The sequence below is a fragment of the Falco rusticolus genome, chromosome 7 (assembly GCF_015220075.1).
Source record: "Falco rusticolus isolate bFalRus1 chromosome 7, bFalRus1.pri, whole genome shotgun sequence".
NCBI lineage: Eukaryota > Metazoa > Chordata > Aves > Falconiformes > Falconidae > Falco > Falco rusticolus.
This window is the reverse complement of record NC_051193.1, coordinates 42,862,536-42,875,264: the sequence shown is the minus strand read 5'-3', so window position 1 is coordinate 42,875,264 and position 12,729 is coordinate 42,862,536. Positions and strand designations below refer to the sequence as shown.

The 12,729-nt window shown below is 36.0% G+C and overlaps 1 protein-coding gene across 11 annotated transcripts in view; it reads left to right on the top strand.

The window, feature by feature from the left end:
* Positions 1-12,729, top strand: part of DGLUCY (D-glutamate cyclase) — a 47,709-nt gene that overhangs the window by 19,230 nt on the left and 15,750 nt on the right. For all 11 annotated transcript variants that reach the window (XM_037394940.1, XM_037394937.1, XM_037394936.1 and 8 more), the window contains 6 exons: positions 2,202-2,313; positions 5,157-5,307; positions 5,995-6,193; positions 7,837-7,987; positions 9,518-9,640; positions 12,036-12,233. In XM_037394940.1, coding sequence (XP_037250837.1) covers positions 2,211-2,313; positions 5,157-5,307; positions 5,995-6,193; positions 7,837-7,987; positions 9,518-9,640; positions 12,036-12,233 — 925 coding nt within the window. In that variant the 5' untranslated portion in view covers positions 2,202-2,210. The remainder of the gene's footprint in view (positions 1-2,201; positions 2,314-5,156; positions 5,308-5,994; positions 6,194-7,836; positions 7,988-9,517; positions 9,641-12,035; positions 12,234-12,729) is intronic.

Genomic DNA, 12,729 nt, shown 5'->3' with positions numbered 1-12,729 from the left:
GTTTTCTATCTCAACTGGAAGTGTTGAATCAGTCTGCTTTTATACAAAGTTAACATTGAAATTATTCAATTCCTAACCAGCCATCGACAATACGTGTTGCTTTGCAGCTAGGGGCTAGGGTCACACGTAGGAACTACAAGCACAAGTGTTTCTGTAAAGGACTTGGAGCCGACATTGCAGCACTACTGATATTCATGGGTTTGTAGTTCGTTAGCCACTCACTGTCATATGAACCTAAAACTTCTAGGGCCCTAAAAGTATGCTGGTAAAATCTCATAGGTGCTTCCATTTCTGCTACTGGGCATGTACTTTATGAGGGCAGAATCATGCTTACCCAACATCAGACCAGGGAATTTGCGATAAAATACCTAGCTGAAGAGAGCTTTTGTGCCAAACTAGTTCCTGAACTTCAGACTGTCTTTCAAATCCAGGTAAGCTAGTAGTTCTTAAGGCCGTCAATCCTATAGATTACTTAGATAGTTTCAAAGATGCTCAGAAATAAAGAAAAACAATCTGAAACAACCTAATGAATGCATCTGGAAATTTTTATTAAGATCACTGTGTTTAATTTGAAACTGCTGGAATAGTGATTCCAGGGTGGTGTTAGAAATACTCTTTACAGAAGAATAATGTCTCTTAAATTCACACTTATAGGCCTGGATTAGAGCTCAGCTACATTTCTAAATCCAACTTCGTGTTATCTTCAAAGTGTGTGCTTGGAATTGTTCATGATTTTGTAATGACGACTATTTTTTTTTGCAGCATAAAGAGTGATAATGTAAAAGCAGAGAAGATGAGAATAGTTAGAAAGCAGTAAATTAGAGTTCAGAAAAAAATCCAGACTGATTTCTTTTGGCTGACAATGTTATATAAAGATTTCAGAATTAAGAAAAATACAAAGCTTACTCCAAATTTCAGTGCACCCTACTTAACCTCTCAGAATTCTGCAAGCTTTGGGAAACATTTGGACAGGCAACCTATAATGAAAGTATAATTTCTGTCAAAACCTATCACTGCTCTTACTTCAAGTTAATTAAAGAATTAGTTGCTCAGAGGTATAAATTTTCACAATAAAGTGTTTCACTTACATTCCACTTCACCATGAGAGTGAAACTTTGTACTACCATAGTTATAGTAAGAAAACTGTGGGCCTTTAACAGAAAAGTTAACTTTTGCTAGAAGGTTGTAACATCTCATTGTACATTAATTTACTGGCATCTTTTAAAAGAAAGCAGCACAGCTTCTATCTTATTTATTACTTCTTACGAATGACATCAAGTATGGCTTCTTCTGAATTAAAGAAAAACTTGGAGGTTGGTAATTTGATTACTTGGAGGACAGTTCAGTTTCTTTACTCAAAAGCAACCAAGGTTAAAATCATAAGCAGCCAAGTTATTTTACTCTGAGCTATCTTTTACTTTTTCCTAAGAGCGATGTGATAAACTCTTTTTAGTTATTATGTAGTTTAGGTTGAGGGAAAAAACTTTGTGTGAACTTTGACTAGATTGCAGAAAAAAGATAACTCTCCAAAAGATATAAAAAGAGTCAGATATTGATTTTAATTAGGGTACTTATCTCTGCTCCTACTCCAGATTGTATGACAAGTGACTTAAACATCTATATGTCTGCTTTCCCAGTGGAAGAGTAGCCACAAGAGTATTCACTTCTACATAATTAATATTTGAAAAGTATAATGCACGTGGAATACATTAAAATGACATTTTCTGAAATAGTTCTCCCTTTACCGCAAGGTTGCATTGCTAATTGTCTAAAAGCATTTTGAGCAGAGAAATAATATGACAGATTAGAGCTTGGTAGGTTAATCCATTTGTGCTTTTGCAATTTTAAAATTATAATGAGTTTTGGAAAAGTGAATACTCTAGGAAATGAATAGTTATCAGGGAGGAAAGAAATCTGTTTCATACATTACAGGCTAGCAAAATTTTATATTTCATCCTGAATGTTCAAGTGCATGTCTCTGGCTAATTTATTGAAAGAGTGCTTTTAGTCATAAAATGTCAGTGAAACAACCTTTTGACTTTGATCTGCCTTTAGGGTTATAACTTAGAATTTCCCAGTGATAATAACTTTGGTGGGACACGAGGAGGAAAATTAAGCTTAAGTTTTCCAATAAATCAGAATTTAAAATGTCAAAAAAAAATATGCTTTGTGTTTATATTTATAATTACCTTTCTGTTAAGGATGAAGAGATGTTTTTGACGGGTGGCTTGCGATCTCTCCTTCCCCATGTGCTAAGAAAAATGATTCGATGCAGCAGACTCAGTATTAGTAATACTTCTGGAGTGGCAGAAAGTAAGTAAATCTAACAGCTCTAAGTGCAAAAGTGACTCCATTTTAGTTTCATAGCTACGTGTTTTATGTTTTTGTTTGTGAAGGAATGTAGGAATATCAAAAGCACTGAAGTAAAACAGAAGAAAATGTTGACTTATGTTCTTAGGTCACTTTGGTGTTCTTGAAATCCCATTGTAAGCACCTGGCAATGTGTTACTAAATCATAAAGCTGTATCAGAGAAAAGATGTCATCCTACCTGTGCAAAGTACATGGACTTTTCAATGTTTGAAGTGCATCCCTCAGCTCCCAGTTTTGTCACTGAGAAACTACGGATGCAGAAAATATTTGAAAAATCTTTCACTAAATCTGGCTTTTCGTGCATATGTTATCATGTTTGTAGCGTGGCATACCATGTTTTTCACACAGACCTTGCTTAGCTCATCAGATACACTTTGGGGAAGAATTAGAGACGTATGGTTACAGAAGTGGTTTTCTGCTTCATTTGTTACAGAAGCTGGAAATTACTGACCCGGCGAGACTGAAAATTGTAAGGGGGAGGGAAAAATAGTTTTGTACTCAGATAACTGAAGGCATTCTGGAAAACTGATTTCTGTCTTGCCTCTCATAGCTGGACTTTCACAGAAGCAGAGAAGTCCGCGCCATCAACTTTAACATGTAACTTAACTAAAAATACTGTGGCCAGTAGCTAATCAACAAAGCTGTGTGTAGTAGCATTGCTATAAGAACTTTTAAGGGTCATTTTTTAGAATCATAGTGAGTCTTGAAGTTATGCTTTTCTTTTCCATCAGAACATAAGTTGAAAAATACTAACAGAAAACATGTTACAGTATTACTAATCTACAGTTTGTTCCAACTGTATTTTTAAGTGAATGTATTGCTGCAGTAGTTTTAAATGTGTTAGTTTTAACATTTGAAAAAAGTGTTGTGTACATACAAACCAAGTTCAGACTTACAGCCGTGAGCGTACAACTACATTATGCAAAGACAAAAAAAAGACTAGGGTAATTGGTATTTCTCAGAATCCTTTAAAATTATGTTGTTTGTAAAATAATTATTTCTTAATGCCCTCACTGTCATTCACCAAAGAAATTAAAAGCTCTTTCTAAACTTCTCTGAACTGGGACATGAGTGTGTTGAATTAATACACAGGTCAGTCAGCATGGCTAGCTTCACTAACATTGCTCTTTAATATATTCATAATGATCGATAGTAATGCAAGTATATATGTAAGAAGATATAGGAAGGGTAAAATACTTCTTCATCTATAAAGAAAGTAAGGCTAGTTATTGGAAGGAGCAATAAACTTGTCCAAGAGTTATAATGAAGCTTCCTGAGTTCACAGAATACCTGAAAGTAACCTGCAGATTCAGTCTGTCAGCTGTGACTCATATTTTAAATTCTGTGTAGTCCGAGCTGAATGCATTGACTAAAACCATAATGTAAGGATTCATAACTATCACCAGCAAAGTAGAAAGCACCTATGCATTTCACATAGATGGCAGGGAATGAAGTTCAAGGATAAATGAATATAGTATTTTATTCAGTGGTAACTTTAGTATGTTTATTTAACAAAAATGTATTTCTGTATTTAGCAAGAAACTGTTCCTGTATTTAGTAACTTCTGCTAGTAATAAAATGAATTTTTGTGCTGAGTACTCCCAAGGGAGCAGTTTGTGGGCACATTCAGTATGCAAATACATGCTTACCTCAGCCTTTGCTTTGCATTTTTCCATCAGGAATAGAATTTTATCTTTTGATTTCTTAGTTAGCTTTTGTCAAGAGTAAGATGTGGCTGATTTTCTGCCTTTTAAGGGAGATTATTGATTTCAACTAAACAATTGTCTCTTGGCTGACAGACTACCACAGCATTTAAGAAAGTGAGAGCTTCTATGCAGCCTCTTGCTTGTCTGTATGATATCAGACACAGTAATAACTTTTCAAGACAGTATCAACACAGGAGTCAGGGACTGTTAATTGGCAGTTTTATACGCCACAGACTAGTTGTACTCCAAATTTCCTTTCTGTATTTGAACAGCTGGTATTTACATGCAGGAAAATTTAAATGGCATTGGTATTAACTACTACTGTTCAGAAAATAAATTTTTGCTGAATAGATGAATGTGAGCTTTCTTCGTTGATGCTCATTGCAAAAACGTTAATGTCTTTAGAAGCTATCACATGGTAGTAGTTAACAACCTTTTAAATCAAAGTTGACTCCAAGTGAAGAAAGTGTAGTGGTTCTGTTAATTTTAGTTTTTAAAATTAGAAATAGTAGAAATGACTGAGATTCACACAAGAATTTATTTCTAAGCTGTAATTATGTCTGTTAAATTGCAGCCCACAGTAAAATTCCATGGCCAACAGCTTTTAAAGAATGGGCTACATAACACCAAGATACCAGGAGTTTACTGTTGGACTGGCCATGATTTATAGCTTGGTATTAAATGAAAAAAAAATGGTGAAAGTATGGTACACTAGCCTTTCTTTGTCTTTGTGTTAACATTTGCAAAGTAAAGCATTTTCCTATAGAATACTAATCTCCCAGGTTAGGTAATAAACTATGCTTATGTATAAATGCATATAAATGTTTATTGAAGTAATTATGCAGTATTACACATGCCTGCCAACTATTTTACCTATGAATAACTTCACACACAGAGTACATCTAGCTATGATTTTAGAAACATTTCAAAAAGTTGATTAATTTTATTACGGAGTTCTGAACCAAAATTTCCTTCAGGTAGTTTTTTATAGACCATGTAAGAAATCTATATAAAAGTTATTGTTTCACAAACAAAAGGCCGAATTAATAACCAGTCATACCTACCTTTCACATTTTCAGGCTATAAACAGGCCAACGTTGTGATTTTGCACAAGTCCCTTGCTGACGAATTTGAGAAGTTTTGCCATGCAAACAACGGACCCCTGCCGCTGCTGTACAGAAGTAAACCAGGTGACTGGAAATGTCCTCTGAGTAGTGATTCTGATATCAGGTAACTACAGACCAGCTCCGCTTGCTGTTGTGCAGTGAATGCTGGTGGTGATTAGGAGGGTTTCAGGGAACAGCCTGCTTACGCTGTTGTACATTTTGAAGAAGTTTCTTTTCTTGGTGTTACACCTTTGAATGAAAACTGTGGATAACAGCCTAATCATCTTGTTCTTGAGAAACACGTTATGATAATTGTCAGTATTACAACTATTTCTTTAATGCAAAAGTGAAATTTTGTGTAATTTCTAAATGTTTTGCAGTCTGAGCTGGCAGAATTAAATAACAGGGGTTTACCTTTGTTTTATTTAGTAGTAATGCAAGCATGGTAACCACATGATATTTGTAGTCTCTGAAATTTGAAAGATGTATTTCTATAGTAAACACTGAAAGCAAGACTTAAAACATCTCCCTAATTTTTGAAGCCCGGAGGTAAAACAACATACGTATAAGAGACATTTACCTGTGAAACCTAAAAAATACCAAACTCTAACATGTTCTGTTTACTGGCTTGGTTTTCTGCAGAATAAGGTGTTCTGGGGTATTTGCATGTGTTTGTTTCTTTGTACCTCAGGAAATAAATGGATAAAGTAGGCTCTATCTTGTGGCTTGATACTGGGTTAACGTCAATTCAAAAAATTCACTGTGTTTTCAAAAAATATGATAAAGCTGTGATAACTTCTTATTTCACTAGAACTGACTGCCTACAGTACAGAAGATATGAGCATGGAGCTTATACTGGATCACTGAAAAGCCTAAAGGAGTATTCTGAACAACTTAAGGACATGGTGACTTTTTATTTAGGCTGCAGCTTCTCTTTTGAAAAAGCAGTCCAAAATGCTGGCGTTCCTGTACGAAATGTTGAGCAAAAATGTAATGTAAGCATGTATAAGGTAAGTATATGGACACACACAGAGTCTTTGTTGTAACTTTGCCTGTATTTGTCCATATTCACATTATGTGTATATTCCTATTGCTCAAAATAAGAAATTTTTTTCCTACCTGGATAGTAACTTTAGGCATGTGCTAGTGCTGACTGCATAAAAATATAGGGTAAAATGTACCCAGCCTCACTACAGTGCTTTCCTCAGCTTCCTGCAAGGCTGATCTACTTTTTTATTAATTTACAGTAACAAAGTTTTTCCCTGTGTGCTGTGGCAGCCATTTCATTTGGATCTGTTCTCGTTTGCCTTCTGTTTCACCTGGTAGCCTATGCACTGTTCTGACCATGCCTTTATACACATCCTGCTCTCCATACCAGCTCTTGCTTGCAATAGGAATATTCCTTTTATGAGCCATGGCAGCAGCATTTTTTTCTGCAGCTATGACAGCCATATTTTGGGGTTTCCCTGTGACAGCAGAGCCTTTAAACTGCATATTTACTATGAACGCAGACCACTGGGACAGAAGATGTTCTCACAGACCTGAGGTGTCCACCATAGCACTGAAAACTGTAACCATCCTCAGAAAGTTTGTAGTGTAGATTTTAACATAGACAGAAGTCTCTGGCTCCAGTAGGTAGACCCTTAATATTAAGAACACTTAAGTATACATCTGCATGCCTTTTTCATTTAGTTTGAGTGCTGTTTTCAGTGTTACCGTTTCACATATATCTTTTCACTATACTCCCGGTCAAAATGAAGGTGCAAATGTCTCTCATATCCGAGTTCTTCTCCCAAGCTTAATGAAAAAAAAACAAACCAAAAAAGACAAGTATCTGCTTATAATATTTCAGGATTAGAACAATATTACAGTTTATAGCATGTCAATACTGTGAAGAACTGTACAGTGTGTTTCTTCAGTGACAGGTGTGATTTTTATTATAAAGATTGTTAATGAATTCTATACAGCTCTAGCTGTCTACATATCTTGTTTATGTTCAAATGCAATTTAGGTATCAGATACGTTGTTCTAAGAAGCCGGGCTGGTTTATTTCTGAACAGAAAAGGTGCTTCAGCATCCCAGTCAGTGAGGATGAGGAACTCCACAGAGCCTTCCTAGACGCACAAAAGATTTTCTATGCATGGAAGTGGCATGCTGCTTCTGTAGAGAAGTGGATACTGCAGCAGTAAGAGTTCCTGACCCTTGCATATTACAGAGTGCTGTAGTTCCCCTAAATTCAAATACAGATGGTAGACTCAGATCAAGTAGATTTGTCACTGTCTGATACTTTTGGGTTTTTAGCTTTTTCCCTTTCCGTATAGGGAGCACACCATTGTTGTTTGACAATATTCAGAATATACTGAGCTTACCACACCATATGTTGCATGTACCGAAGCAGGAAATGCATAATGATTTTTATAAAATTAATTTTAGTGATCTATATGAAGAAGCTCAAGGATGGAATGTTTCACTCCTGCACAAAAAAAAAAAAAAATTATGCTAAGAATTCTTTTCAAAAGTATTTATAATTAATGTCATTATGTGGCCTTTCTAAACTGAAGTACAATACAAAGTTTTAGACTTATTTCTTCTAACACTTCAGAGTTATTATTCAATATTCCTACTAATACTCTGGATTCTTTTAAACTGCCAGACAGCTGTGCCTTGCTACAGCATTTATACTTTTTGCTGCAACTTAGTAGTCACAATGAGACCTATACCTGAAAGGAAGTTGGAAGCAGCTGTGCTAGCAACATCTGAATTAAAAGAAGCCCACGGAGCACCAATTCACATCGGTGACCCTGGTCAGTGATTTTCATTTTTCATTCTACATGCACAAATGAAGGGGGAACCATGGGAAGTGGTAGGACTGAAATACCTGCACCAGTAAATTTACTGGTTTAATCCTTCCTAATGGTCACAAACCTGAATTAAAAAAAAAAAAAAAAAGAAAAAGAAAAAAATCCTAAAAAAAGGGGTTTTAATGAGCTGAACACAGAGATTTTGTGGATATTAAGAGATAGCTGTCTGAAGTAGGTAAGTTATATGGCAGGGGTGGTTTTAGTAAAAAAAGTGTAACATTTTTCTAGAATGTGTGCAGTTTCATCTCTATGTGAATACTTTCTTGCTGTCAGAGATTCCAGTGACAGGGTAGGAATGATTGACAGCATGGGGAGAAGTATGTGTGGTTGCATTTTGTGTCTTAGAAGATGACTGTGAAAGTAAATACTACATTATTTTTAAAAATACTGAAATAGGATACACTGAGCACAACGCTTAGGACAGAATAAATAGATGACAAGACTATATTTTTTCAAAAAACTCAGCTCAAACAAACATAGGCCTAGTCATTGCAAGGGAAAATGGAGACAGGGGGCAGGCAGGAGGTGGCTGTTTGGAAAAGAACAAAATCAGACAAACACCTGTCAGATGAATATAGTTCACAGTAAAAAAAAATTCCCTCTGCTGACAGAAATTTGTTGATCAGTAGACTCATGGGCTGCATATACAGAAGGATCACGTTGCAGAGCATGGAAGGAGATGTCATCGTTAACAGTACACCCCAGTGGTATATTTTGTCTGAGTTCTTAAATCTGAGGAACTAGTAAGAAGTCTTTACTTTCAGTAGAGCAACAAGCTGATTGGGCAAGTGAGGGTCACGCTGTTTATTTTACTTTTAACAGAAAAGAATAAACGATTATATATACAGGTTATATAAATTAATTCCAGATAAGACAGTGGCATATTAAAGAATGTGAAAAATTTAAAACCAAGGGAAGGTAGCAAATGCTTAGAATGATAATTCTGACAGAATATTACAAGTAGATGTTGGAATAAAACAAAAGACAATTTAGTGATGCTGGGTAAGAGCAAGATGTAGTTATCTAACCCAGAGAGGTAAAAGAGCACGCACTTATCTCTCTACCTGAAGAATGTAGGAAGATAAAGCAGTAGAAAATGTGTTCTAGAAAGAGCTCGTTTTGCATTGCAGTCATTTATTCTTGTTTGCCAGTGTTATATCATTCTTCTGTTGGTAGAGAAGATTTATAATATCTTGGAAACTTGGCATACATATCTAGTTTGTATTTTGTTGCAGAAATACAGTGAGTAAATTTTTAACTGGTGTCATCAAGTACAAAAAGGGAAAGCAAGTCAGCTCAGGTTCTGTGGACGTGCACTTGAAGGCAAACTAAATATGCCACTTCAGTGGGACTTGCCAGTGTTGCAGCCCTAGCTTAGTGTCACTCAATGATGTTTGGGGTCTACCTCCCCCAGCTTTGTGGTATTACTACTTAACTGGAATCTCTCATGATTTAATTTTTCATCAATTCCAGGTATGCTGGGAATAAACGATCTTTCCAAACCAGACTATGGGGACCCAGTTCACCTTCACCCTGGTGATATTCCAGTGTTTTGGGCCTGTGGAGTAACAGCAATAGAAGCAGTAGTCAACTGCAGTACGTACTATGTTTGGAGACTCTTTTTCAAATTATCCTTCAATCTCTTTTTCTCTCTTTTTTTTTTCCCCCCCCTCTTTTGTTATAAAAAACATGGACTGAATGCATTGACTGATCAGCAGGTTTGATTTTAGAGTAAGCTAAAAGCCACTCCAAGCAAACAACAAAACCCACCTTTGGCAGGACTATTTTCAGTTGTGAAAGACAGGTCTGCCTTAAAGGCAGGTCTTACTCAAATTTCATCACTTTTGTTTCAGTATTTTAAAGGCAGAAGTCTAAAGGTCTGGCAGCATCCAAACATCTTTTTTTTAAGCATTATTAAAAGCTAAAAGTTTAAAGGCGTTTGTTTTTATGTTTCTTCCTTTTAAAATAGTATTTTCTATTACATTGCAGTAAAACAATAATAAAGGGAGTAAAAAAAGAAAACAAAACAAACAAACAAAAAAAAAAAAAAAAAGAAAAGAGGCAGCCAGAAATCTTTCCAAAGTGTTGTCAAGAGCTGCCAAATTGATTGACCTGGAAAACAGCTCATAATTGTTTCTTGAAGAATTTTGAGCTTTCAGGTTTTGTTCTAAAATTAAGTGAATGTGACACACTTTACATAAATGAAGCTTTGTCCTCTGCACAGAGCTGTCCTACACTTTATCCAATCATGTATAACCATTTATAAAAGACATGAGCACAAAGGGCAAGAAGATGCAACTAAACCACAGCAACAGTATTATATACTGCTCTAAATCACTAGTGTGGAATGAAATATCATATTTTAGTTTTTACTGAAAAGTTTAATAATCAAAGACAGTATAATTGAGAGAGCATTTGGAGGTCATCTGCTTTGTCCTTCTTGCAGGGTCTGCTACAACCTTGTGGCTCCTTACAGATGTTTATCTAAACTGCTCCCAACACCTGCTGTAAATATGTTCAGTACTAGGAGCAGACACTTCTTTTTCTTTCTTACATACAATCCCTTCTCTCTGGCCCCAGATCCGAGCTGAAAATCCTGCTCATTCCTATGTTCTCCAGCAGTTCTCTTCATCTACCTCATGCACCCTTGCTGCAGAAAAAGGAGAGAAAAAAATTGCCAACCTCTCTACAGCCTGTTGCCCAAAGCAGCTGTCTATCCTGGCTTTGCCTGGAACTCACTTTCACTTTTGTTTATTTTGCCATTTTCTGTGTTAAAACCAGTCTTCATTAATGCATTCCAGGAACTATTTGGACAGTTTGTATCTTGCTGTGCTCCTTTTTCAGCTAGGTAGTTCAGAATAATCTGCTAGCTTCTCATAAGAAATACTGTCTAGTCACATGGTTTGGTGAGGTATATTAAACCTCAACAGCCGTGTTCCCCAGCTGCTTTTAAATTACTAGCTCCCAACAGATCTAGCACAGACCGAGCACATATATACTTGTAAAGAAATATCTCCTCCCATTTCACCATCCTAACAAAGTAAGGTTTTTCTTGTTTAAGTATACTAGCTGTGATTTATCCAACAACATACCAATTTTGCCAAATCAGGTATAATCTAGATCAACATTTCTGGTATTAACATAAAGACAGCAAATATTTTCAGTTTAGGGAGCTACTATGCTGTCAGGTCTAAATAAGCTTATTGTTCACTGTGGGGTTTGATGCTGCTCAGATTCCCTTTGCTAAGACTTACTGGTCACCTTTTGTCATTATTTCTTGCCAGTCTACAGGTTTTCTAGCTAGGTTGGCAAGACACTGTGCAGAGATGCTTTTTCTTAGTCCCCCTTTTCTTAGTCTGATAAAGGACTACTCCTAGCCAGCAAGCGGTAGTATGACAAAACTATGTCAACTCCTATTACAGGGATATTCAAAGGTACAAGACAGACTCTAATAGCTTCCAGCAGCACTAGAACCTAGAAAATTAGGGTTTTTTCTTACGGAAACGGTATCACCAACACGCTGTGCAAACTTAAGCATTAACTTGTTCTTATGTCAATGCACTTCATGTGTGTCAAATGCAATTTTCAGATTTGCCAGCTCCTGACAGACTTCCTTGAAGGATACTAGTGTTCAGTTCCTAAGTTGCCTCAGATTTATGCCAAAGAGTATATTGTAAAAAAACCTGATCAACTACCCATATGACCTTTGTAAAAGTGAAAACATTTTCAGATGTAAATGCATAAATTTCTTTCTCAAGATGCATTAACTGTTGCAGCGTAACTTAAAATATCACCTGTTTTTAGAAGTATCATCAGGCAGAGACTCGGTGTTGTTACATTAAATATTTTTTTGTGATTAAATATTTTTATTTATAATGTTTAATATAATTATTTATATTATTATATTAATATTTGTAATTAAATAAATTTTTGTGACTTTGTCATTCTGATATTTCAAAGAGTTTAACTGAAGTTTTTTCACCTATTTTAGGAGCTCCATTAGCTTTTACTCATTCTCCTGGCTGCATGTTCGTTACTGACCTAAAGAATGATGATGTCACAGTCAGATCCTCAGGAGAAGTCCCACAAGTCCACTGCATTTCTCAAGATCCTCTGCATTACAGTATTGTGTCAGCAGAAGCAGCCCAAAAGATAAGGACTCTAGAGACCCTAATTGGAATAGATCCCGGTAAGACACCTCTTTTCCTTTAGTGGATTTGTTACGAGGTAGATATGACCTATCATGCTTTTTCAGATATTCATAAAGTTCAAGAACACAAAATCTAAAGGCAATTTTAAGATTTAAAATATTATTTGTGGAATACAGTGAGCTAATATAACTAGGCCTTACATTTTCTGCTACTCTACTCAATATCAGAGTCTGGCCAAAACCATCCCACCTTAGGGGTAATGGAAGATCTGATCTTGATGACTGTATACTTTCAAAGTACACAGAAGCATCAATGTTTACAGCAGACTGGAGAGTCCACAGGGAATAAGAACTGTTGCTGAATAAAACTGAAATTGGTATGTAAAGTACATGGCACCACAGCATGCTGGTAGCAGCTACACTGGTATTCACCGTTGAGTAAATAGCACGTTTCTTTACACATGTTTATGACCCCTGTGCTCCTACCAGAAAGTTGTGGTAGTTGCATATGCTTTTCAAACATCCCTCTGTGATG